The sequence below is a fragment of the Patiria miniata genome, unplaced genomic scaffold, assembly GCF_015706575.1.
Source record: "Patiria miniata isolate m_02_andy unplaced genomic scaffold, ASM1570657v1 HiC_scaffold_3, whole genome shotgun sequence".
In the NCBI taxonomy this organism is placed as follows: domain Eukaryota; kingdom Metazoa; phylum Echinodermata; class Asteroidea; order Valvatida; family Asterinidae; genus Patiria; species Patiria miniata.
The window spans coordinates 44,189,797-44,217,181 of NW_024037069.1; the positions used below are offsets into that span (position 1 = coordinate 44,189,797).

A 27,385-nucleotide genomic window follows, 5' to 3' on the forward strand; every position below is an offset into this window, starting at 1 on the left:
CATGACATGTTAAAGTTCTTGGGAACATTCAATTTGAAACTGGCAAGGCATTGTGAAGAATTACTTTTGAAAGCGGCAATGCATTGTGAAAATATAATTTTGAAACTGGCTTTGTATTGTGAAATTTCAATATTAAATTGGTTAAACATTGTGAATTTTCAATTTGAAATTGGCAAGGCATTGAGAAAATTTTATTTTGAACCTGGCAAGGCATTGTGAAAATTTAATATAACAATCACTCTTGGAGGATGACTGCATTAAGAAGTGCCTCAGAATTATTTGATCATCGATGCCAAATTAACAGGGAAAAAAGCGGACCCAAAATATATAGAATGACCCATTTTCTAACTGGTTCAAACGTCATCAGCAGTGCTGTTGTCGAGTCCATCGCAATTCATTCCAGTCCCAAGTCACATTAACGTGAACTGTGAGGAAGCCATTTCTTTGTCACTGTTCATCCCCTGTTACTTATGGCCCGACTCATACATGTAGAACTTGTGATTTACTTGTGACTGAATTTGTGATTGACTTGTGACTACAGCATTCATCATCAGAGTAATAAGCTCTTCTACAATTTCTGCAACAAAGTCTACAGGTAGAACAGATACCACATACATGTAGTGTCTCACTCAATCCTAAGGGCAAGCTAAGACTATCGAGGTTGTGTCTTACTTTGACTGTCTACGGCCCATACTGATGTAGCCCCGCATGATATCTGAATCAAAGGAGCAATAGCTGGCAGTGCGATGTGAAACCATGCATCACCTGGTATAAGGGGGAAAAGAAATACTAAATGTACTTTGGAAAAATACAGGATACCAATAAATATTTCTCTATGTGACTTACCGTAGGCCCAAAAAATACACAATAAAACATTATAAAGCTAACTTTCAAAGTTGTTTTCAAAGCGTATTTTTCATAGTTATTAACTGACCACAAGTTTCATTAAATAGCCTGCAAACAATAAAGTATTCAGTGAAAAACCCAAAATTGTTGTGACAGTCAAAAAACAAATCCAGAATCAACTTATCGAGTCATTTTTGACTCGCATGCATGCGTTCCTTGTGCTATTTTCAAGTTTCACCTCGAAGAGTAGATTTGTTTTTTCACGTGATAGTTTCCGAGAAATATCAAAGTTATTAATTTTTGAGTGGGAGATCTAACAAAAAATATTATTCTTCAAAAAATTCAAATTATTGGCTGGCAGACAATAGTTTGGCCCTTGCAGGGCAGGTTATTTGTGAAAGCCTTTTTTCGGAGGGTTACATATGCCCAAAATCAAAAATATTTTTTTTTCGTTAAAACAAAACAAACAAATTGAAAATTTGTGTCTGGGATTCTGACTGCTTACCAGTTGGGTTTCGCACGTGAATTCCGTTCCGGAAGAACGCAGATCCGTCTTTGGCCACGGCCCAGACGCGATAACTACCCCCCATGGAGATCGACCGGAATGGCTGGTCGGTCGGAACATGCTGCCAACTGTATCCCTGGTGAGTTCACATATAAGACACAAAATGTCCACATCAATTACTTCTTAAAGAAAAGGGCTGCTCTATAACTTTCGGTAGTCAAACTTAATAAAGTCACTCGTTTGTCATGGTTGTGTGCCCTGTTGTACACTAGGACCCACGTTGCGGGTTGCGCGAATTGTTTCCAAGCGCGAGCGCTACAGAGCTGGGTTCAAACATTTCGTGAAGGGGTAGTTAGAAAAAGTGCAAATTAATTTTCCACTAATTTCGTATTCAAATAGAAGTAAATTTTAATTGTATTCAGATTGTGGAGTGTGATGGCCTAGCGGTTAAGAACACCGGACTCACGTTCTGGTGTTTCAGAGGCAACAGTGACGTGGGTTCGAGCCCGCCGGCGGACACTTGTGCTCTTAAGCAAGGCACTTAACCATTATTGCTTCGTCCTTTGGATGGGACGTTAAGCCGTAGGTCCCATGTGTTGTATAAATGCACGTAAAAGAGCCCAGTAAACACTTATCGCTAAGAGAAGGGGTTTGCCCCGGTGTTTCTGGCCTCCTGTATAAACTCCCACGTGGAGAATTTAGGAGAAGAACCAACCAAGAACCAAGAACCAAGAACCAAGATTAAATTAAAAGTTATCGCTTAAAATCAAGCAGAATCTGTGGGAGAGGTGTTATAAAACAAATATTGACCATAACCAAGCAATTTGGCTTTTTCCCATTCAAATCTATGTAACCAAAGCGAGGCTGGCAAAACAAATAGTCTGGTTCCTTTTTGCACAAAAACATTTTCATTCAGCACTGTTATTGGGTACAGGGAACATGACTGGAATGGTGGCAGCATGATTAAGGTCTATTACCTCAGGGCTATGCCTGGTGATGCCGAGCCTGGTTAAGACGTCGCCGTTGGAGGCGATGGCCCACAATGCAATGGGGCCATCCCAGTTGTCATCAATGTCGGGCTGCATGGAGACGTCAATGAGAGCCAGGTTAGGAATCTCACGCCAGGGACCTGTCGTAACTAGCTGGCAATTCCTGAAATGGGACAAAGTCATCATTGAAACTAGGTAACAGAAATAGTGAGGGTTGAGGTACCCGCTGCTATATCAGATTCGAACCTGCTAGCCAACCCTAGCAAGCTTGGTGGACGAGTGGTAAGATGTCTGCACCTAGTCAGTAGGAGGTTGTGGGTTTGAGTCCCGTCGAGTAAGCTTGTGAATTAATTCTTTCCTTTGCTAGCCCTTGGACTACAATTGAGTACACAGTGTTTATGAAATAATGCCTAGGAATGACAAAAACCCTTTGTTAAAAATGTCCATCCACCAGACACAAAAACAACCCATCATACAAAAGCTGATAGTTGCGGTACCCGCTGCTATATCAGATTTGAACCTGCCAGCCGACCCCAGCAAGTTTGGTGATTGAGTGGTGGGATGTCTGCACTAGTAAGCAGGAGCTCTTGGGTTCGAGTCCCACCTGAATAAACTTGTAAGTTTTTCCTCGGACAACAATGAGTACACAGTGTTGATGAAATTTTGTCGGTGAAGGGCAAAAACCCATCATTAAATCTTGATATTACCTTTTCCAACGTCGCCGTCGTGCATAATCGTTCCATCTCTTATCCTTATGGTATCCTTTACGACTGTATAAAAGGTGTTAAAAAAAGGAAATGTTTAATCCACTGTACGCATTACTAACATTCTCTAATTTACATCACATTAAAAGGATGTAACTTACTTCCCATATTTATGAATCAATGTTTAATCAATATCTGTCTGTCTCTCACACTGTTTTGATGGTTGGTTTACACAAATATATTCCCTGCTTTTGGTTCGGGTTAAGGAATGAAAAAAAAAGTAATTTTATTTTGAAGGTTTGTGTTTCTCTGGAGCTGTTTTACACTGCACCACTTTTTTTTTTTAATTAGTAAACTTGAATGGGAGCTTGACCACAAGTTTTATGATGCATTTTGGCACATGAGATAATAGTGTTTTCCTTTTTTAAATTCTTGTTAAAAAGGTCTTGCAATCGTTTTTGTGAAGATAAAACTATTCCATTACCAAATGGAAACTAGAACGGCGAAGCCGCCATGGCTCGCTGTCCAAGGCAGGAAGGGAGGCTGAAGGTAGGGTTGAGGATGGGCATGAAGGAAGGGGATCAGGATTCTTGTTGATGTGCCTAGGTGTAGGGGTCAGTTTTTAAATGTCAACATAAAAAGTTAGGCGAGCCATCAGATAACAGACCGTTCGGGTACCGGGTCCGGTTACTAATTTCTTTCACCCCAATCGGTATGAAGCCAGAAGCCACCCGGTCACTGAAGCGTGACGCCCCAATCAGTCCAAACTGGTGATTCAGTGTTTCACAATAGGCAAGTCTAGCCATTGTTGGAGGATTATTCGGCCAGCTGGGATTACCAGCAGTAACTTCTTTTAAGCTCATCACAGTCATTGTTGCCTACTGGAGGATTAGCGCGTCACAAATTGGTTCCTTTGTGATGAGCCAGACGGACGGACGGACGGACAGACAGACGGGCGCCCGGACAGACGGACGGAAATTGGTATTACATAGGCTCGCATCTGCTTCGCAGCTCGCCAAAAAGAAGTGTTCACCTTTTGTTATCTTTGGCATACTGCCAACCTTCGTTGTCTGTGCTTCCAGGAACAGTGAAATCAACTCTCCACTCAGTTATCTGCACACAAAAACAAATACAATACTCATCAGATTTATGCTTCCAAAAGTAGCTTTTGAAGTCAGGTGAGGTTAGGGTGGGGCTACGGTTTGGGTGGAGGATGGGATGTCTTGGGGTTGGGGTGGGGATGGGGGTTGGGATGGGGGTTGGGTGGGTGGGGTGAGTGTGGGGTGAGTGTGGGGTGGAGATTGTTGTGGTGGCAATGTGGGGAAGGAGGAGGGGTGCCCTGGGGGTGGGGATCAGTTTGGGATGGGAGTGGGGTGGGGTGGGTTGGGATTGGGCTTGGGGTGGGGTGGGGTGAGTTTTGGGAAGGTGGTGGGGTGGGATGGGACTTGGGGTGGTGAGACTTACCCATTGCCAGTGCCTAGTAGGAGGGTTGACAGCTTCTTAAATATTTCATCTTGCCTGCCTCATCAGTGAGGTTGGGTAGGGTTGGGTAGGGTTTGGAGTGGGTTGGTGGTGGGGTGGGGGTGCTTAGAGAGACTCGAGACTCACCCATTGCCAGTGCCTAGTAGTAGGATTGACAGCTTCTTTGCAACATTCCATCTTGCCTGCCTCATCAGTGAGTTTAGGTAGGGTTGGGGTGGGGTGGGGTTGGGGGCCTAGAGTGACATGAGACTCACCCATTGCCAGTGCCTAGTAGGAGGATTGACAGCTTCTTTGGAACATTCCATCTTGCCTGCCTCATCAGTCCAGCCTGTCTCATTGATAGGATAGGGCCTTTTTAGTGAGAAGAAAAAAAAAAGTAATCAATTTCATTATCAGATTAAGTTAAAATATCGGATGCAGTGATATGGCAGACACAGACCATTCTCTATCTATGCAATAGCATCTTGAGAAACAGCAATGTTGGGCCGGACCTTGTGTTGTTTATGCTCAGCCGTGCATAAATTTAGTCCTTGATTATACTTGAAATCCTCCACACTGCTCCAGGATGTCACTGCCTCTGCCTATTGACAGTCATAGCCGGAGGATTTTGCAGGATTCAGGCAGTGGTCACCCCTCCATGGACCACATTCAAGAAATAACGGAGGAATTTGCAGGATTGAGGCTATATGCTATTTTTCCATGAGGCCAATTGGAGGATTTTGCAGGATTGAGGCTACATCCTAGCAAAAAAGCCTAGGGAGTTAGGGTTAGATGAGGTTACAATGAGGGTCATGTAACCACATTACACATGACTGTTTCTGACCTGTCGGTAAATCCCAGTATCGGATTCCATCGTTGGTTCTCATAGATACAGACGTGCTTGTGATCCGTCTGTGTACCTACACCGCTGTGCACACCTGGATACAGAGGTATGAAGTTCAAAACCAAGCAGGAAATAAGGAGATCAATTGTGACCAGCTCTACAAAAAAGGGTATTAAGTCACGCTGAGCATTATTGTGTAATGGCCCACACAACATTGAGACAGTGAAAATTTTGTCAAAATGTGATTTTCATGACAAGCAAATGGTGTGGCATAATGGTCTAGACCATACAAAATCCTTCGTACAATGAAACTATTAAGCAATTGTCAATAGAAAAACAAAGCACACCATTAAGACTCACACTCCAGAATCGCATTTAACAAAACTATTCCCAATTTTTGAATAAAGTACATGGAAAGTTCTACATTTGAAACAGTTAGGAGCGGCTCTCTTGAAAGATCTACTGTTGTTCAGTCGATCAGAACGTCTCCAGTGTCTGGTCAATGGAAATTACAACATAAAGATCGTCTGTTTGAAAACAAAGTCAATTGGGTCAACCTGAGTTACTCTGGAAAGTCAGTCTAAACCAGGTTTAAGCAAGTCGTACCTTTGAAGATGCCTCCCCCATACCCCCCAGTATAGACCCACAGGGTGCTGTCCATTCCTAGACCCCAGACCACGCCCGCTGGGCAGGCCTCGATTACTGCCATGTGACCTCCGATCTGACGCCAAAACCTGTGCATAGCGACAATCAATACATAAGTTACAATGTGATACCATATTACTCCATGCACTAGAGTCTTAGCGTGGGCATCAGGTGTCGTCAGCTATGCATTCGAATGTCTCGCCCAGTGGTCCACCACAACTCTTGATTTTGGTGCTTTATAAATTTCTTTTGATTGATTGATTGATTGATTGATTGAACTCTCCCTTTGAAACCATACACGAGTCCATATTCCGAGGATGTTAACTCTGGTGTATACAACATGACAAAAAATTAATCAGTCTTTCAATTTTTTCAAGTGTTTTCAGTTATTCCCTTACTGCTGTATGTTATTTGAATCAACTCACATGAGTGACGAGGGAGCAGTCTCCATGTTGGGCAGTGTGTCGTACACAAAGATATCCCCACGGCATGTAATACACCAGGCGGCGGTAGGGGGCGGGGGACCGGTGATGCCTCTACTCTCACAACAAGCTAGGCTGAGAGCAGACACCTGCAAAGAGGTACAGGACGACGAATTGTAAACTTAGAGCAAGTTTAATTGAGAACTACGGCTGACCATAGTTTGGCTATTATCGTTTGAATCCACATTGCTTAACTATGGTTAGAATAGTCCAGATGACCAATTAATCTATCGCGGTAGAATCGCGTCAGCACAGCTTGTAAAATATTCTCCAATATGCGAATGGACGCGGAAGGCGCAAAATCTGAGACAAACAAAACTTAACATACAAAATTTCACAGGGTTGTCAAAGGGGCGTGGCTAACTTGCAAACGGCGATAGGTCAATTGAGACCAGGCTAGCGAGGCTGGTTACAATAGTCATTTGCATCATAATGCACACCAGGGAGCCAGGAACCAAGACGTTTCGCAATGCCATTTTGACCATCGTTTTATGAGAGATGTTCGCACATGGACCCTTTTACTAATAAATTCAAATTTATGCACGGATGCAATAAGCGAAAGCGGTCCACTGAAAATATACAGCAGTATGCCCAGGACGAAAGCAATTTTTGAAGTCTTTATTTTGCGCATCAAAAAACTCTCTTAGGCTAGAGAGTATTACCTATGACAATTTTAGAGACTTTCTGAAGAAAAAAGCAACAAATGCTGGAGGATTTGAGAAAAATAACCGGAACGTTTGTACCCGTGTACATTTTCAATGGACAGCTTTAGCTTCTTGCCACCAGTAGAGTAGAGAAATGACAGCAATGAGCATTGTTCCAGAATTCTCAATAAGCCTGATGGACAGGGGTAATAATAATAAGGGATCATCTCAACAAACCCATTCCTGAAGTTCCTTGTCGTTACCAACCCTCAGCTTGACTGGTCTCCGTTCCAGCACACGTTTGGCAGTGTAGATGGCGAACGCAGGCCGATCAAAGTTATTGACTTCTAAGACGCATGTTATCTCACTCAACAGAAACTGGATTTGCTGCGAACAGGAGCACAAAAGTAGGGGTTTGTTTTGTCATTTTGGGGAGGAGATAGTATGCCATGGCATGTCAGAAGCAGACGGAGCTGGTTAAGGCTTCAAAATGAGGAACACAGAATGGATTTTACAAATTTTGTGAATAGAGGAAATTTGTGATACCACTAAACAAGAAAATATAAAGCATGTCACCTGTGATGTCAAACTGACACAAATATTTGTGGTCATGTGATCTTGCCAACATTAAACATTTCATGTCAACACTTTTAAACACCCATATTTCAAGAGATGTACATGCAGTACAGACAATGACAGAAGAGAACACTTTGCTTACAGTTGGCAACACGTGACCACAACATCCCATTTTGTAAACAATGTGACGCGATCTACAGAATAAGTTTCAGAAGGAACTTACACTAGCCAAGATCACTTTCCCTAACAAGGAATACTATTTCAGAACACTGGTGCTTCGTATTTGGTTTTGCTGTGACAAATATAATTTCAATGTTTTGTGAGTTGTGTGTGAAAAATCCAGTTTTAATCAACAAGAAGTGTGTTGTAAAGCAAATGTCTACTTTAGTAATACTGTAAAAACTTGATTTTGATCTTACTCCTTGATATATTTGAAAAAAATTAAAAAAAAAACCAAAAAAAATTAAAATTAATAGTCTTAATTGAGAGCTACCTTGATTTTGCCATACTGGTTATAAAGGCAGGTGAACGTCGGTTCTTCTAAGCCAACCCCATCCACACCTTTCTGTAGTTCCACTGTACAGTCAATCCACTGGCGTCGTTTGCCTTCGCTGTACCACTGCATCCGACCAACCTTCACCCAAGATGTCTTGAGGGAGAAAAATATGCCAGGTTTAAGCTACAAGGCATACTTCACAGCCTTGACGAGCTGATGCCGTTTGGCTCACTATTTTCAGCAAACTTTTTCTTCCCAGTGTGGCACGCCTTTTGCCGTGCTCACTGCTTCTGATTACCGGTACTTGTGAAACAAGATCGATCGGAAATATCTCAGAAGCTGGGGGCCAACAAATTCGCGGCAAAAAAATTCAGCTTTTTGACCCCAGTGACCCCATGATGACCTTTGAGCCCAGTTTGGTCATGTGACATGTTGGGGCTGGGCTACTGATACTTTTGATAAAGTTTGGTTGAAATCGGCCAAAATATTTAGGAGCAACAGACAATGTCAACGTTGTTACTAACTAACTAACTAAGTACCTAACTAACGGAGAGACATGATGATTTGTTGAGTTGCTGCCCCGCAGCTAAAAAGATGGAAGCTCTGCTGGCAGAGAATCGTGGGCTTTTACCAAGAAACTGGGCTTGGATTTCTTGCCGTTTTGGGGGACAACTACCACAGTTACAACAGACTTTGTTCCAAAACTAATAACCAACCAAGGGCACTTACAAACTAATGTCCAGCACATAGCCATCTAGTTAAAAAAAGTCTGAGCTGAGTTTCAGAGTGCTGCGTACATGTACCTACCCTTTCCACGGCCAGCTGTACTTCACTGAAATCATTGGTTTCTCGCTCCCTTCTAGTCTTGAGTAATGCTAGGATCTGCCATCTCCATGCTCCATCCATTAACCTGTGTCTCAGACTGGCATTGCTGATCACACCTAAAAGCAATGAAAAAATAAACAATGTCACAATCACCAAAAAGGCAGATTTTAGAGGGGGCGTGGTTTGGGTGGCTAATCACCACCCTCGTCCCCCTTTCTGACCAATGGTAATTTCTTAATTTTATTAGGAAAAAATCCCAAGTCCCAAGTTTCCTGAAATAGTGTAAGACACCAGTGTTACTGTCGGTTCATTTCTAATCTCGATGTTTCTCTCCCAATGGGGCTCTTAAAACTTGTCACAAAACACACTCTACTGTTCACGGCGTCCATACTGCGATGAGACTGCACCATGCACCGTGGTGTCAGATGACAGTCAGAGTGTAGAGTATAGACCCACTGACAATTTGCATTGCAAAATGAGAGGCAATTTTCACTTCTATTAATTTAGAAAAGCTGAAAGATTGTAGCTCAAAAAATGCGGTTTTTGCTATATAAAGAACATGCATAGCAGTTTGCTACACAATTTTTTTACAAACTGCTCACTGTTAGCATCAGAATTTACAATGTCTATTGTGACGACAAAGTGTACTAGTGAATAGACCCTACAGGCTAATGGTCAACGTACTTTGCTCAAACCATTTGGGTGAGGCCATTGGGTCGATGGTACACCCTGCTCCACTGACCGACACCCACAGCAGACACCCGCCTTCACCTGAGGAGGTCAGATCAGACAAACTACTGTCTCGGTAAGTATCGTCCCCACCGACTGTCAAACGATCCTCACTCGAAAAGTTTGATGATAGACTATCTTGGCTTCGGATTCCATTCTGTTCAAGGCTTATGCTCCTGAGGGGTTTAATCGTAGGGACTGTGTTACTTGCTGGGTCTACGTCATCAATGGTGATAACCGGCATCGGCATGGGGCAGGTTTCACTTCTACTCCTGTAGGCATTTCTTCGTTCCAGTCGGGCAGTGTCATTCAAATCCTCAATGCTTTTGGAAAGCGAGTGTTCACTAGTTACACCTTCCACGGTTGGCACCTCTTCTGTGATGGCTTGTGTTTGAGTCGCTTTGTTGGTCTCAGTGTCCAGACTTTTTGTGTCCTCCGGCTCATCTAAACTACCGATGAAATTGATGACGGTGTCCGAGTAGTCTGAGGAGTACGAGTCCTGCCGGGCCCTATCTCGCTTTTCGTAATCCTCGTGAAGTTGTGTTAATGTCACCCCCTCGCTTGGGGGAACATGGCAGGTTTTGGTGGGATCTGATGAGAACCCACTGTCTTCGGCAGAGCTGCTCAGTGACGGATCGCTGGATGCAGACCGCATTGTCTTGCTCTCAGTGATATCCATATTCCTGGACTCTTTAGTCACCACTTTCCCGTTACTGTTTCTCTTATTGAGCCCAGCTACTTGATTGATTGCCAATTTGCTCTGAGTGGTCTGAGTTGTCACCAAGTCCTCATCTGTACTTTGTTGGACGGATGTCCATTTTGCACAGACCAGCATCGGATCCAAGTCGACTTTCGTCTCATTTACTTCTCTCTCCAAGACCGTCGCTATTTGGTCCTCATCCACTTGAACAGCGATTGTCCTGATTACTTTCCCTGCAGCATTCCTTGAGACAATCTCACTCCCCGTCTTAACAGGTCTGGTTCCTAGTGCCAAGGCAGGCATAGTGACGCATCGAGGTGTTCGCTGAAACTCCTCCCCATCTACATTGATCGGAGATTCCTTGCCTTGCCAGGAGGAGCTATAATCACTTCCCATGGACAGGGATGACATGCTACCGTGCAGACTGTTGGCGTCATGGCTGCCACCCGTTGAGCTTCTCTGACGTTCATGGACATCAATCAGTTTCCAGGATCGACCACAGAGCTCCTCGTGGGTCACCGCAGCACGGAAGAAGATCTGCCTGTCAACAAATCCGAGGGCCCATACCTATTGAGAGGAAAATATCAAAGAAACGTAATATTACAAATCACCACTCAGTATCCAGGAAATTTCCCGTTTCAGAAAAGGATCACACAGCACCACCTATTGTTTCTGTACGAACTTAGTTTTCAAGACTCTAACACTGCATACGTACTTTTACCAGCTTTATGCAAAGTCTACAGTTGTAAGCAGAAATGTAACTACAAGTTAGAGTAGTAATGTTTTAAAAAGCAGAAGTATGAGTTGATGTTACAGGCACTTTGACCAGATACTAGCGTTGTTATCGAGGTACATGTACTTATGATTGGTCACAAGTCATCACAAGTCCATCACAAGTCATTGAGTCCCAAGTCAAGTTACAAGCTATTCAAATGAACTGTGGTAAAGGCATTCCCTTGTTGATGTTTTATCCCTTTGACTAGAGTTGTTAATTGACTTGTGATTTACTTGTGATCGACTAAAACACTGCCAGCTCCCCTTACTCTTACCTGATCATTAGGACCGATGGATATCGCCGCCATCTTGCCTACCATCTCCACCCAGCTGGTACCCTTGCACGCATTGGTGTCCACTAACGCTCGGATGGCATCGAAGCCCTGACGGAACCAAACCTGGAAAGTACAACACAGTCATGTCGGGGGTTACCATGAGGTTGTTTTGTGTCCACAATGGGCTAGCTATCACCATTCTCTTGACTAGCAGCTCTTGGCATAATTTCATGACTTTGCACTGGTAAAGAAATTCTGCACTGTAAGCACTGAAGTCCTAGCTTCTGTGACACGCCAATAGTCTGTGACAAGCCATCTCCAGTGTCAGTGGCATGAAGTGACTGAGAATTATTTCTATTCCCCTGAATGGGATGCTAGTCCACCGCAGGTTCGTCCCCAGCTAATGCTGGTGCCCATTAGTACTCCTGGATGGATGGCAGAGGCAGATGGGGATAAAGTGGCTTGCCCAAGGACACACCATGCTGTATGGCCAGCAGCAGGATTGAAACCCCTGACCCTCCGATCACGAGTTAGAAACCCTAACCACTAGGCGACACTCCCCCACGACGTCCCCCGTACTCACCTTGTTATCCCTACTGATTGCCCAGACCGCGTTGAGACCCACGGCTACCTGGCCTAAGCCAGGCTCCTCCACCCTCCCCCACGATGTCCCCTAGCCTGTACTCACCTTGTTATCCCTACTGATTGCCCAGACCGCGTTGAGACCCACGGCTACCTGGCCTAAGCCAGGCTCCTCCACCCTCCCCCACGATGTCCCCTAGCCTGTACTCACCTTGTTATCCCTACTGATTGCCCAGACCGCGTTGAGACCCACGGCTACCTGGGCTAAGCCAGGCTCCTCCACACTCCCCCACGATGTCCCCTAGCCTGTACTCACCTTGTTATCTCTACTGATTACCCAGACCGCGTTGAGACCCACGGCTACCTGGCCTAAGCCAGGCTCCTCCACCCTCCCCCACGATGTCCCCTAGCCCGTACTCACCTTGTTATCCCTACTGATTGCCCAGACCGCGTTGAGACCCACAGCTACCTGGCCTAAGCCAGGCTCCTCCACACTACCCCATGACGTCCCCCGTACTCACCTTGTTATCCCTACTGATTGCCCAGACCGCGTTGAGACCCACAGCTACCTGGCCTAAGCCAGGCTCCTCCACCCTCCCCCATGATGCCCCCCTAGCCTGTACTCACCTTGTTATCCCTACTGATTGCCCAGACCGCGTTGAGACCCACGGCTACCTGGCCTAAGCCAGGCTCCTCCACCCTCCCCCATGATGCCCCCCTAGCCTGTACTCACCTTGTTATCCCTACTGATTGCCCAGACTGCGTTGAGACCCACGGCTACCTGGCCTAAGCCAGGCTCCTCCACCCTCCCCCATGATGCCCCCCTAGCCTGTACTCACCTTGTTATCCCTACTGATTGCCCAGACCGCGTTGAGACCCACGGCTACCTGGCCTAAGCCAGGCTCCTCCACACTCCCCCATGATGCCCCCCTAGCCTGTACTCACCTTGTTATCTCTACTGATTGCCCAGACCGCGTTGAGACCCACGGCTACCTGGCCTAAGCCAGGCTCCTCGGGCGGGGCAACATACTGCCAGCCAGTTCCTACAAGAACAATAAAACAAAATGATCATAACATGTGGCAACAATAATATACCCAGCTTTTGATGTCTGGGAGGGAGAAGGGGGGGCCAACCGAACTACCACGCCGAAATGTGGACATGTTTTTTTCTTTGGACGCTTGGCCTCGGTAAAATAAAAAAGGGGGGGGTGCTGGTACCCATCTTCCAAATTGGGTCACTCTTCAAAACTTACCATTATTATACATACTGGAAAATACATGGGGGGTTGAAGTCAGAACTCTCTAACTATTAACGGCAATACTGAAAAAAATATCTTTCAAACGCCCCTCTGCATACGCCACATTGTGCCCATTATCTTTGCTTGTGCTTGATCTTTTTGCCATGCTAATGTCTAACATAAACACATGCCATTTATGTTGAGAAATAACGTGGATTGTAAATCAGTCACTTAATATCACGTTTACTTGCATGTAGATAAATTCATAATTTGCTAAAATGCGGTCATAAGAGAGGAAAATCCTATCTGTTGTGAATAATAAACGATGCCAAATGGCACATACACATATTTTGCACCACAAGTATTTGGTTATTATTTTTTATGCAGGCGACTGATATTAGAATTTTGTTTGTGTAAATAACTGCCACGTTTACTACCGGATGCATTTGTGTGTCTGCAGTATCTTGGTAAAAGATAAGGAACAAATGATTGATTGCAGGACAAATACATGCAGGAAATCAATCTTGCAATTGAAAAGTGCTGTCTCTGAGGCAAACGCTAATTAGTGGTGCACTGGACCTTGAATAGATTTCTAATGGCAACCAACAACGGTTTCAGACTTTGGTTCCAGAGTCATGCTGAACTGAATATTCCAAAGATTTGACTACGTACGTGGAATGTTTGACGTCTGGAACAAGTAAGAGCAACCACATCGAAATCGAGAGTAATGCAGTTGTTCTTATAAACTCCAGAGTGCCGTCAATAGAAAATTCATTCATAAACTTTGCCTTTGAAAAATCTTTTTTGGGTTGACATGGTTGATGACCTATTAGTTCTTAATACTATTTGTTGCTGTGTAGCCCTGTTACTATGCCTACCTAGCGGATGGTCTCTGGATACACCAGTCCTGACTATACCCAATCCATCCCATGTTACACCCCATACAACACCAGTAGGTCCTACAGATATCTGCACTAGGCCTTTGTCCTCAGGTGTCTTCATCTCCTGCCAGTCTATCCCTTCTGGACACTTGAGGTTGACTCCAGTGCGGCAGTAAACCTGCAAATGCAGAGAAAGACGCCGTGATATTAGTACTGAAGCTAAACCATCATTACACATGCAAATGTAATAAACTTTTTTTTATTTCTGTGTGTAAGACTGGCGCAGTGTATTTGTCATTAGAAAAGACAATAGTAATGAAAATATGTCAATGAAGGGAAAGTAAAAAAACAATAATATTAGAGACATCTTTCTGATGCAAACTTCCATCGTACAATATAGTGATTGGTAGTGGTACCCACTTCTATGTCAGTTCAGAACCAATTTCAAACAAGCTCCAATTTGTCACCTATCATCACAAAATGAGCTTAAATTCAGACTTTTTAAGAATTGAGATATAAATTTATTTGGATTCTGCAGAGCAAGAGCTTTCCAATGGTTTATAATGTTAGGGATACTGAAATCAGTATATAGACCACCAACTTACATGAAGTTGTAAAACTGATTCAGAAGAAAATGGCATTTAAAAATCCTGCAGTTTTGTTACAGTGCATGAACAGTCAACTAATAAAATGGGATAAAGTAGGTTTTAAAGATGTTTGACAGAGCAAGAAAATGTGAGAACGGTCAAAGAAAACTTACAGATCAAAGTTCACCTGAAAACAAAAAGAATTGACCATCCCTTTAAAGTTTGGCTTTGCCACACTGTACTGCAAAATGGCAATTTCCAACTTCAAGCCCATTTTGTGGTGACATGACAGGTCACATATTGGAGTTTGCCCTTCATCACTGTCATTTTGTACACACTGTACACTGAGTGTTGTCTTCAATAAAGGATTGTTACCTTGCCAAGAGCTGTGATGGTCCAGACAGATAGATATCCCTCAGGTCGTCCTGGTAACTCACCTCCCCCAATAGCAATGTCATGGAAGGGTTCCTCCAAAGCATCAGGGAACAGACTGGGCACCTGGGCACAAGATCAAGAAAAGACACATCTTCAAAACCTATACTTTTTATTATATTATTTTAAAATTGTAATCCTTATCTTCTCAGCTCCTACGAAAACACAATGGAATGTTCCAGCAAGGAAATATTGTCTCATCTTGTTGGACCTTAAATTGTTTTTCAGTGACAAATACAAGTGTTTCTGCAGATTGCATACTTTTAGTGAAGGCTTCTATCAACCCCTTTCACTTTTCCTCCATTCACGTACGTGTTACTATTAGTTATCCCACGAGCAAGACAAGCGCTGATGGAACATGGGATATGTAGTTTGTCTGTGCCCCATACAAGTATGCCATGAGGCCGACGACCGAGTTGTGTGTGGGAAAAAGACGCACTACATTTTCCGTGTTCCACGAGCGCGAGTGGGATAAGAATTGATCTTGAAGCAAACTTAATGCACAGTCAAGATGGAATACGCAAGCTGAACATGAACTTTTCAGTGGTTAACCTATCACACGTGCACGCAGTAGGAATAGCGCGCATCTTAGAATATTGCGATGATACCCTGGTACATGGAGTGCCATATGGTACATGTATTAGGCATAATATCACACTGCTGTCACCACGATTCAACCAATCAGAATCGAGGATTCAAGCTACAAACGTAACATTCTAAAATTGGAAACAATTCCATGTTATGTCTGGATCCAAGCTTACCACTGCCCATACACCTGTTGCTTTGAACTTCCTATAACGGATCCATTTCCTCCTTCGGACACAAGAATTCCAATGCTTCTCTGGTGTGAAGTTTTCCCTGGCATTAAAATTGACTGCATATTGCCAACCCTGACAATAAAAAAAATAGAGATACAATGTTTAGAAACATTTTAGAAAATTTTAAGTCATAAAGTTTTGCCAACACATGTGCAAAGTGCAACAAATGAACATGTGCCAACAGATCTTTTTTACCAAGAACACATCACAAGCATGCATGTTGCACTAGCTGAAGAATTCTTTTTTTGTTCATTGGGTTGTTTGTTGGGTGTTTTTTTTTAACAATCACAATGTACAATGTACATACATGTAGGTGATAAATCTTGACTTAAGAAATACATGTAGCACATTTCTCCATGATTTTCAGCAAATCTGGACAGTCACTGACAATCTTCTATGTTGATGCGTTATAAGTATCAACTGAATTTCTGAAATTATTTTAGGCACTTCTAAATTGTAAGTACACTGTAACTGAATGGACCCGTTTCCTTTCTGAGGTGGTCTACATGACATTTGCATGAATACCTTTCCTCAAAACCATGAATAAAGTTTTTCCGTTTTATCTGTTGAATATAAATATACTTCTTTTACTACTTTCTTTAAAGTAGTGTTCTTTTAATATGTTTGGGTATCAATATCCATTCATTAAACAGTGTACAGAAATGAGGCGATTGGACTTTATGCACTGTTACAATGTAAACACTGTTTCGTACACTATTCACATGCTAACATCTATCTTTTTATAATATATTTGCAATGTACAATTGTAGGTATACATTATATGGAATATATGCATGTTGTCATAATGCGACCAGAATGATCCATGTAGTTTATTTTTCATTTCATTGTGAGGTTCTTCCAAAGATAACACCAGGTTTCGGGAAACTTGAAGAACGGATTCACTAAACAAATGAGTTCCATCTCCAATGAGCGATGAGTTGATACAGAAACTTGATTAAGTAAGTTGGAGACAACATGTCACCACAATTAATACCCCTTACTGTTTATCTAGCAAGTAGCCTCACATATAATTGCATGTAAGGCCAATCCCCGACAGCTTCATTTTTGCCGCCCGACTCCTAATTTGTTATTTTTTTGTTTAATTCGTGAATTTGCAATATTTTTTTTTGCAAATACTTTGTCAGAACATGTATACATAGGCATATGTGTCTTTTTATTTGTTTCCAACAAAACTGTGGCTACAAAGTATGTTATGTAGAAAGGGTGACATCTCCTTTGGACAAAATTTTGTATCAGCAAAAGAGTCAAGAAATTGGGCGAATTCATCCAACCTCTTGAAAATCCACCATCTTGAGAGGAAAAAAAAGAGAAAAAGAGGCAGCATCCTTTATTTTTTCAAAACGTCAGGACGAGAAACTACTGTGTTTTTTGTACTCGCCTAATCAACATCATCAATCACATGTACAGTCACCAGCTGTTGAGTACAAAATACCTGTCATTTTTGTTACAATTTTGACAAGTTGCTTAATCTTTACAATTCCAAATGTTTGCATAATTTCTTAAAACAACTAAATGCACACGGACTCCTATTCTTTAGGGTAAAAAAAGGTCAGGCATTCACTGTCAACCCAAGGCCTACCAGTTACCTTGCTGACAGTATTTGCATCGATAATCCAATGAGTCACTCCAAGTGTAACGTCAAACTCAATACCAAAATATTTACATAGGCACAATGTTTTGACATGGAAATGAAGACTTATTGTTGTTATTAAAGGAAAAACTAGACAACCATGTTGACTCAAATTGAGAATCTCAGATATTCCTGTCTATAATGCTTTTCAGATTTCCAATACATCATGTCAATCAGGTAAATTGAACCAAAAATCTTAGAAAATGTACATACAACCTGTACACAACTTCCCTAAGAAATGTACTTTAACTACATGTATATGTGCAACTTAACTATTTGAAATTTACATAATGAGAAGGTTTATTATTATAAGGACAAATCCTGTCAGATTTGACAAGATAATAGGCCTATGACAAATATGCAAGGATGTTTATTATGAATACACTGTCCACTGTACATGTACGTGACATATGGTATACATGTATGTACCAGCAGAAAAGTCTAAAAACGTTAACTACCAGTACTTGTGTGCATACAAAGTAGTCAGGTGCAATCAAAACAACACAATTACAACTCGGTTCACTGATGAACATGTTGGAAACTTGTAACACGTTTTTTTTTTGGTGGGGGGGGGGGGGCCGGGGGGGGGGGGGCCGGGGGGTGGTTTGGGGTTGTGTGGTCTTTGTTTATTTTCAACAACAAAAAAGGCCTATATATGTCATCAGAGTCCCCACAAAATACCACCCAGCAATTGGAACCCCCCCCCCCCTCTCGAAATCAAATCATGTTGAGTTTACTTTGTAAAAAAAAATTGCAAAACTTGATGGTCCCTGATTCCAATTTTCCTTCAAATGTAATAATATAATAATATAATAATATTGGACATTTATAAAGCGCAAACATATCCACCGTGAGGTGCTCAAGGCGCTATACATAATTGTATACAAGCAAAACAGCAGCAAAAATAGGTAAACAAAATCAATATGAATTAATAAACAAACTAAACAAGGTAAGGTAAGCAACGGAAGAGCAGAAAAACAAAATAAACATAAATGCAAGGGATTAATTGAAAGCTAACGACATGAGGTGAGTTTTGAGAACTGTTTTGAAGGACTGGATGGTTTCTGAGGTTTTGATGTGAAAAGGTAGCCGATTCCACAGGCGAGGTGCTGCTATGTACAGAGAATGACCTGTCTCCCCAAACACAGTGTGATTTTGGCTCATGTACAATACATCTTGCATATGATGTACATTCTGTACCACAGTCTTTATATTATGTACATATGAGCAAGTATACCATGGCCCTCACTTCAAAGGAGATCACTGTAAGCAGGTAATGACTGCAAGAAATTCGCCTACCGGTACCAGCATAATTATGTGTGCAGATTAGTGACTACATGTACATGCACATGGGTGTAGGCTGTCATTATTTTCATGAAGTCTACTGTGCCCTTCCTTTACTGGGCGGCACCTGACCACAATTTATCTGATCCCACATCCGGCCTTTCACACTCTGCCATGTAATTTTCATTTCCTGTTGAGTATCTGGTTATGGAAGTTGAGAAAATTATCTCCAAAAATGATCCAACCTCTGATTGCCATTGGATTGACAAAATTGTACTGCGCATCAACATGTACGTGTACGCCTACATGTATATATACATGTGTAGGCCTACATATAATTTCTTCTACAAATTAATTCCTTTCTTATTACACAATGTATGAGTTCATCTGTGACCACTGCTGGGTCCAAACTTTAAAGTCAGGATCCAACAGACCAATACAGGGTCAAATACACACCGACATCAATTTCCAATAAAACGAACGCTCTGTGTCCACTGAAAGTAAACAGGGGCGACAGCCTTTTTGGCCCTATTAATGCTGTTACCCATGTCCCACTCATACTCCTAACCAATGTGACCGGGGGAAGGGGGTGGAGGGGGTGTCAGCCTTACCCCTTTGCCTGTCCTCTTGCCCCTTATACTCTCATCCACATGCCACCCACGCATTCCCCCACAACCCACTGACTGGGAGTAGAGGGGGTGTAATCCTTACCCCTTTGCCTGTCCTCTTGCCCCTTATACTCTCATCCACATGCCACCCATTCCCCCACAACCCACTGACTGAGAGTAGAGGGGTGTCAGCCTTACCCCTTTGCCTGTCCTCTTGCCCCTTATACTCTCATCCACGTGCCACCCATACTCCAAAAACCCACTGACAGAGAGTACAGGAGTGTCAGCCTTACCCCTTTGCCTGTCCTCTTGCCCCGTATACTCTCATCCACATGCCACCCATTCCCCCACAACCCACTGACTGGGAGTAGAGGGGGTGTAATCCTTACCCCTTTGCCTGTCCTCTTGCCCCGTATACTCTCATCCACGTGCCACCCATTCTCCCACAACCCACTGACTGAGAGTAGAGGGGGTGTAATCCTTACCCCTTTGCCTGTCCTCTTGCCCCTTATACTCTCATCCACGTGCCACCCATACTCCCACAACCCACTGACTGGGAGTACAGGAGTGTCAGCCTTACCCCTTTGCCTGTCCTCTTGCCCCTTATACTCTCATCCACATGCCACCCATACTCCCACAACCCACTGACTGGGAGTAGAGGGGTGTCAGCCTTACCCCTTTGCCTGTCCTCTTGCCCCTTATACATGTACTCTCATCCACATGCCACCCATACTCCCACAACCCACTGACTGGGAGTAGAGGGGGTGTAATCCTTACCCCTTTGCCTGTCCTCTTGCCCCGTATACTCTCATCCACGTGCCACTCATACTCCCACACCCAGTGGCTTGATGGTAGCTTGGTGTCTTTGGGTTTGGGTAACGGACGGATTCCTTTCTCATCGGTCCAGCATTCACGGTCCGTTGGGAAGAGACCCTTCTGGGAGAATCCATGCACTGGGTTCCATCTCTGTCAATCAGAACATAACTTTCAATCACTACATGTACTCAAAATTCTGGAGCTACATGAGGAAGTGATGTAAGGGTACAATGTAGGTGCTTCATCTCTCCTACTCTAAAATCTTTGACTGGCTGACGACCCTTTTCTAGATTTCAACTTTCCTTCTGTAGGTCATGTACACCTTGTATGTCAAAATCTTTAATACTCCCTCTTATAATTGGGATTAACAACCATTTACTCCATATACAATGCACACTGCGCTGCATATAAATTACCTCATATCACTGTGTTGCATATAATTTACTTCATATCACTGTGTTGCATATAATTTACCTCATATCACTGTGTTGCTTATAAATTACCTCATATCACTGTGTTGCATATAATTTACCTCATATCACTGTGTTGCATATAAATTACCTCATATCACTGTGTTGCATATAAATCACCTCATATCACTGTGTTGCATATAAATTACCTCATATCACTGTGTTGCATATATAAATCACCTCATATCACTGTGTTGCATATAATTTACCTCATATCACTGTGTTGCATATAAATTACCTCATATCACTGTGTTGCATATAAATTACCTCATATCACTGTGTTGCATATATAAATCACCTCATATCACTGTGTTGCATATAATTTACCTCATATCACTGTGTTGCATATAATTCACCTCATATCACTGTGTTGCATATAATTTACCTCATATCACTGTGTTGCATATAATTTACCTCATATCACTGTGTTGCATATAAATTACCTCATATCATTGTGTTGCATATAAATTACCTCATATCACTGTGTTGCATATAAATTACCTCATATCACTGTGCTGCATATAAATTACCTCATATCACTGTGTTGCATATAAATTACCTCATATCACTGTGCTGCATATAAATTACCTCATATCACTGTGTTGCATATAAATTACCTCATATCACTGTGTTGCATATAAATTACCTCATATCACTGTGTTGCATATAAATTACCTCATATCACTGTGTTGCATATAAATTACCTCATATCACTGTGTTGCATATAAATTACCTCATATCACTGTGTTGCATATAAATTACCTCATATCACTGTGTTGCATATAAATTACCTCATATCACTGTGTTGCATATAAATTACCTCATATCACTGTGTTGCATATAAATTACCTCATATCACTGTGTTGCATATAAATTACCTCATATCACTGTGTTGCATATAAATTACCTCATATCACTGTGTTGCATATAAATTACCTCATATCACTGTGTTGCATACATAAATCACCTCATATCACTGTGTTGCATATAAATTACCCCTCTAAGAACATCTTACACCAAGACAACTGGGCACATGGAAAAAGGAACATTTTCCATGAGGATTAACAGGTGTAATACCCAACACGCTAACTTGGAATCTACCTGTTCACACCACTATGAATAAACGTGAACTCTTGATAATAAATGGGAGGTGGCATACCTGATTCTCGTATGTGTACTCCAGACATCTGATAGGTACATCACTGGGGTACATGTACACATATAGCTCCTGGTCGCACCCCAAGGCCCAAGCACAGTGCTTGCTAGCGGTCACTTTCTTAAACTCCACTAAGTGACCGTCGGAAGCCAGGCTTCGCTGCTGCCAGAGCTGGGAGGTAGTGGACAAGGTGTGGACGTGGCCGCAGTTGTCCACCGCCCAGAGGTAGTTCTGGGATGCCATGTGGGGAGGCTAGGTACTAGACCGGCCTGTGATGATTGGTCTGGCATTCATCTCGCTATGGAATGTGATCAGTAAAAGATGAAAATAACCGGTAATTAAGACCATGAATACTTCTAATGCTCCAGTTAGGATACTGTAAGTTATTCCACAAGTGCGAGTGGAACTTGGAATAATGTAGTGCGTCTTTGTCCCATATGTCACAAGGCCGAAGGCTGAGTGGCATGTACAGAACACAGGCGCACTACATTTTCCGTGTTCCATGAATACAAGCGGGATAACAACTTAATCTTCAAGCAAACTTGGCACACAGTAAAGATGGAACCCACACGCTAGTACACAAACTTTTCAGTGGTTATCCTATTACACCTGCGTTAGGTAGAAATAGCACGCATACACAGTGCGATATGCAGAACACACTCAGATTCTGCCAGATGCAATAGACTGCAGTCAGCATGTATACCGCATTTAGCATCAATACAAAAGGTAAAGTTACGAAACAAGTTTAAATTTCAGTTCATAGCACCATTTCTCGTCTACATTTGCTTTAAGATGACAGACCTGTCATGAAAGAGTTCATAGAGGAAATGCCTGACTACGTTTCAAGCAGACATGTACATGGTCATCTTTTCAAACCATGGACGAAAAATACCAGAGAACAAAAGAGAACAATATCGTCCACGATTCCCAGCATACGTCCGCGATTGGGGTCGTGTACAAAACATATGGCAGTCTTCCTAAAAAGTTCGAGTACAAACAAAAGAGGGACAATAGGACGTCCACGATCGACGGTGAACACACGTTTGCGTGAGCTGCTTCCGACCAATCCAAAACTGAAACTTAAAACTGCCTCCCACTTGCACAATTTCAATGACAAACTTACAATTCTTTGATTTCGACCTTTGCTTGTTTTATATCAATAGATTAGTGGACATTGATACACAGAAATCCACTTGACCGATTGACAAGTAAGATCAGAGTCCACTGATTAGAACTAATAATTATATTCAGTTCTGTACCACTGTAGAGATACACCAGATATAAAGACAAATTGAAAAATCAGTATGGCTGAAAGACGAAAGAGGTACATGTTTACTGATCTGAAACCAGTACTAATGAGGAGAAAATGTTTACATAGTAAACATTTGATCATTCGTCATAGGTCAATAATCCAAACTCTCTTTTGAAATTCCATATAATGCAAATTTGTTTCCCAGTTGACTAATTAACCCAATACCTTCTAGATATTTTTGCTGGGAACTTTCTTGGGTCCCTCTTTTTGGTATATGTTGTTTAATTTAATTTTCCAAGGAGTTCAAGCCTAATCATTTTCATGTGTACCTGCCTCACTCCTGCAAAATCCTCCAAAAACCTCCTGGAGATATTATCGTTTCAGTGCGCGATGCCATAGCACATGATCAGGATATCACCATTGTGCTGAGAAGAAGATAATCTCCCCTCTTTAGAAAAATGGTCAGACTGAACTTATCGCCCACTGGTACCAATCTTGCAAGTCAACGCGCTATTTGAATCATGCGCCTCTGAAGAAGGCCTTGCTAAGGCTGAAATATAAGGCCACTTTAATTTTTTACTGAATAAACAAAACCCTACACAGTTTTTTTACTTTAAAGTTGTAAGCGTTACTAAAAAACTACATGAAAACAAAATTTGAGCAATATCGAAAGCCATGAAAGCACCGAGAACGTTGTCGTCTGCAGATGAGTTAAATTGGTTGCCACGAAAGTAACGTGACCACAATTCGCGCAGACGCGCACGAATGGAAATCATCATTCAACAGAGTTTCCATTGTGTCCTACTTCTGAAAACAGTGTGGATCAATGTTTTTTTAATCACTTAAGGATAACTTAAAGTGCAAAATCTTGGTCTGTGGTTTGATAAACTAACTTTTATTTGCACGAGAAGCCATCGAGATCCACAAGCACAACACAGTTCCGCAAGACATCGGATTTCATCTCAACGACATCTGGCTCCCACTCCTCCAGACCTGATGGGTCTCCTACACCCTAGGTCCTCTGCTATCACCTAAGACTAATGGGTCTCCTATTCCCTAGGTCATCCCTCTACTGAGACTACACACAGGATCATGATACAACCTTACCCTTCAGCGATTTCGCTTTTGCTATTTATTTTAAGTGTTTACTTTCTTAAAGTTTAGGCACTCTCCTGAAGATGGTCAGAGCACGTCGAATTTATACCTCTGGTTCTTTTCAGAACCATTCTTTTTCAGTTTTTGGTTGAAAAATTATTCCCACATGGTGTTTCCGCAAACCTTTCATTCATTAGTATAGTATCTCCACCATGCAAAGCCTCAAATCTTGACGTGACGTCATTAGTACAAAGCCTTATTGACATTGGTGCGCGGTCCTACTAAAGCGCGTCAACAAGCGTCAACAAGTTTTAGTAGTCGTTAAGTGCGCGTCAACAAATTTTTTATAGGCTTTTGAACAATAAAAACAGCTTTATATGGTAGAAAAAGCAATAATGAACATCTTCTGCATATCAATTAAAGTTAAAATTACTTAAAAAGTGGTTTTCCAGCGCGAAATCTACGACGGGTTTTTCGGTTTAGTATTGGCCGCCGTCTTGTTTGAGATCTACATACTACGCATGCGTGGAGTGTACCATTCACACATAGGGGTTTCTTTATACTATACGCTTTGCGAAACCTCGTTTGGTTTTTGCATTGGGATTTTTTGGCAGACATTGTGAACCGTGTCAGTCGGCATATTTTTCAAATAATTAGCCAAGTACCGTGACCAAGTTTTGCATAATTTATAATTGAAAAAAAAAAAATAGTTTTCCTAATTTCTTAATAAACGAGGTATCGCTAAGCGTATCGCGTATAAAGAAACCCCTATGCGTGAATGGTACACTCCACGCATGCGTAGTATGTAGATCTCAAACAAGATGGCGGCCAATACTAAACCGAAAAACTCGTCGTAGATTTCGCGCTGGAAATCCACTTTTTAAGTAATTTTAACTTCAATTGATATGCAGAAGATGTTCATTATTGCTTTTTCTACCATTATAAAGCTGTTTTTATTGTTCAAAGGCCTATACAAAATTTGTTGACGCGCACTTTACGACTACTAAAACTTGTTGACGCTTGTTGACGCTTGTTGACGCTTGTTGACGCGCTTTAGTAGGACCCTTGGTGCGTGTTGCATGCAAAAAGATACGAGCCCAGAAAGTTGGTTTCGCGAATTATATTTTGATGTATAAACGGGCAGCGCACCGCGAATTTTGTGGGGCACTGCCACTGACTGCAGTGTAGACCCGTGAACGTGGCGTTGTATACAACGCCACGTTCTTGTTTCATTTCGAACCTGGCGAAATCGATCCGACATACATAATTCCGTATGGGTGTTGAGTACTCACCTAGAAATCTAAATTTGCCCGTCCGATTGTTTCGGTTGTGTAATTTCGACGAAATTTGCCCATCAGTAAAGACCCATACGAACGTGTAGAAATTAGATTTTAACCCGACCCTGACAAATAACCCCGGACGCGTCTGAGTCGCTTGGACAGATTGACGGCTGTTTCATGTCGCAACCCCGAAAAAAAAACCCCGCAGACGATTGGCTGCTCGGCTCATCTCGTGTACATACAGTACGTGTGCGCACACACACGTACACGCGGGCGCACGTGCGACCGCGTGCAGTGCGGTGAGAGAGGAAAGGACTTGAAACGTGTCTAAAAGTAAAACGATGTCTGTTTTAGCTGCGACAGTAAACAGCCGTCGAATCATACGAAAATAAAACGCAATGCGCATGCGTCAGTTGGGAGAAAATGGCAGCTCGCAGTAGCGGACGGACGTCATGAACCGGGGCCAGAATGTTCCTCAATTTTCGTCAAATGCAAGTTTTGACGTACAAATAGAATTCAAGACAGCTTCATATGTGAGTACTTATTACATGGGCAAAATAACGTCCAGTGTGTGTAACGGAGGGAGTCAGAAGGACACGTTCGCCAGGTTCGAAATGACATAAGAACGTGGCGTAGTTTACAAGCCACGTTCACGGGTCTAACTGCAGTGTAGACCCGTGAACGTGGCGTTGTAGTTTACAAGCCACGTTCACGGGTCTAACTGCAGTGCAGTGTCAATTAGTGTACGCTACGATATTCGTTAGCATTGGTCATGTTGGCATGTTGGTTAGTCCGAAATTTGGGCACGTCACTCATGGCTGTCATGCTGTGGTTCTACACCAAAACTTTGTACGCTGACTCATCAGTTAGAATCGATATACCATTTTCTCATGAGACGACTTTCTCAGGAGTCCTCCAAAACTTAGACTGCCGTCATAAATGGAACACACAAGAACTTTGCCTTACCATTTCCACACATTGTCACCTGGTCACTGGCACTTCCACAAGTTCACGAATTGTACTAGTCTTGCTTCAAGGCCAGGATGGGCGTCCTTGTTTGCTGTATTTTCTATTCTCGCCTTCAATCTCCGCATGAGGGCGCTATTGCCAACGAACGAGAAAAAGTGACTTTTCATTCGGCCTACTACTTTTGGCCGTGCACACAAAGATAGCAAAAATAGAAAGTATGATATGACTCGCTCTCGGCCAATCATGACACAGAATCTGTGGGTGAGGTGTTATAATATACAAATATTGAATGCTTCGAGTGGTGTAGTAAAACTAGCCTCCCTCGGTGATCCATGGACATTCTATTTTTCCCGAGGCAAAGCCGAGGGAAAATAGAATGCTCCATGGATCACCGAGGGAGGCGTGACGTTTTACTTGTACCACGAGATAAAGCATTCAATATTTGTTTTATAACACTTCACCCACAGATTCTGCTTGGTTTTAATATTTTTAAAGGGAATATACAACATTTGCAAACATCGAAAAATAAAACTACCAAGTTTTTGCGAAATACCTTAATAGGATGTTGGTAAATGACAGCCTAAAGCATCCTGTAAAATTATGGCACCTGGTATACTGTCATTTTCAAGAAAAGTGGTATTTTTGTATCAATTTCCAACGCTGATCGGCCGATCAGCGTTGGAAACAACTGGCTTTTTTTCAAATACTAGCCCCAATTGACCATTGCACTTGTTTGCAATCGATTACAAACCTATAAACGGGTACGAGCCA

At 42.5% G+C, this 27,385-nt stretch overlaps 1 protein-coding gene across 4 annotated transcripts in view; it reads right to left on the reverse strand.

Annotated features, from left to right (window-relative positions):
• The window catches only part of LOC119737462 (tectonin beta-propeller repeat-containing protein 1-like), a 37,438-nt gene extending 10,728 nt beyond the window's left edge, over window positions 1–26,710 (reverse strand). For 2 of the 4 annotated variants that reach the window (XM_038211842.1, XM_038211844.1), the window contains exons 1-21: window positions 26,612–26,710; window positions 22,022–22,316; window positions 20,354–20,542; window positions 15,977–16,105; window positions 15,159–15,281; window positions 14,194–14,374; window positions 13,023–13,120; window positions 11,496–11,618; window positions 9,702–11,013; window positions 9,000–9,133; window positions 8,190–8,345; window positions 7,358–7,507; window positions 6,420–6,565; window positions 5,956–6,083; window positions 5,350–5,443; window positions 4,781–4,877; window positions 4,078–4,157; window positions 3,048–3,110; window positions 2,329–2,503; window positions 1,352–1,487; window positions 673–765 (exon numbers count right to left, since the gene is read on the reverse strand). In XM_038211842.1, the coding sequence (XP_038067770.1) occupies window positions 673–765; window positions 1,352–1,487; window positions 2,329–2,503; window positions 3,048–3,110; window positions 4,078–4,157; window positions 4,781–4,877; window positions 5,350–5,443; window positions 5,956–6,083; window positions 6,420–6,565; window positions 7,358–7,507; window positions 8,190–8,345; window positions 9,000–9,133; window positions 9,702–11,013; window positions 11,496–11,618; window positions 13,023–13,120; window positions 14,194–14,374; window positions 15,159–15,281; window positions 15,977–16,105; window positions 20,354–20,542; window positions 22,022–22,261 (3,847 nt within the window). In that variant the 5' untranslated portion in view covers window positions 22,262–22,316; window positions 26,612–26,710. Of the gene's footprint in view, window positions 1–672; window positions 766–1,351; window positions 1,488–2,328; window positions 2,504–3,047; window positions 3,111–4,077; window positions 4,158–4,780; window positions 4,878–5,349; window positions 5,444–5,955; window positions 6,084–6,419; window positions 6,566–7,357; window positions 7,508–8,189; window positions 8,346–8,999; window positions 9,134–9,701; window positions 11,014–11,495; window positions 11,619–13,022; window positions 13,121–14,193; window positions 14,375–15,158; window positions 15,282–15,976; window positions 16,106–19,579; window positions 19,735–20,353; window positions 20,543–22,021; window positions 22,317–26,526 lie in introns of those variants that run through there. The other 2 variants (XM_038211843.1, XM_038211845.1) reach the window with 2 other exon arrangements.
• Between the last annotated feature and the right edge of the window lie 675 nt (window positions 26,711–27,385).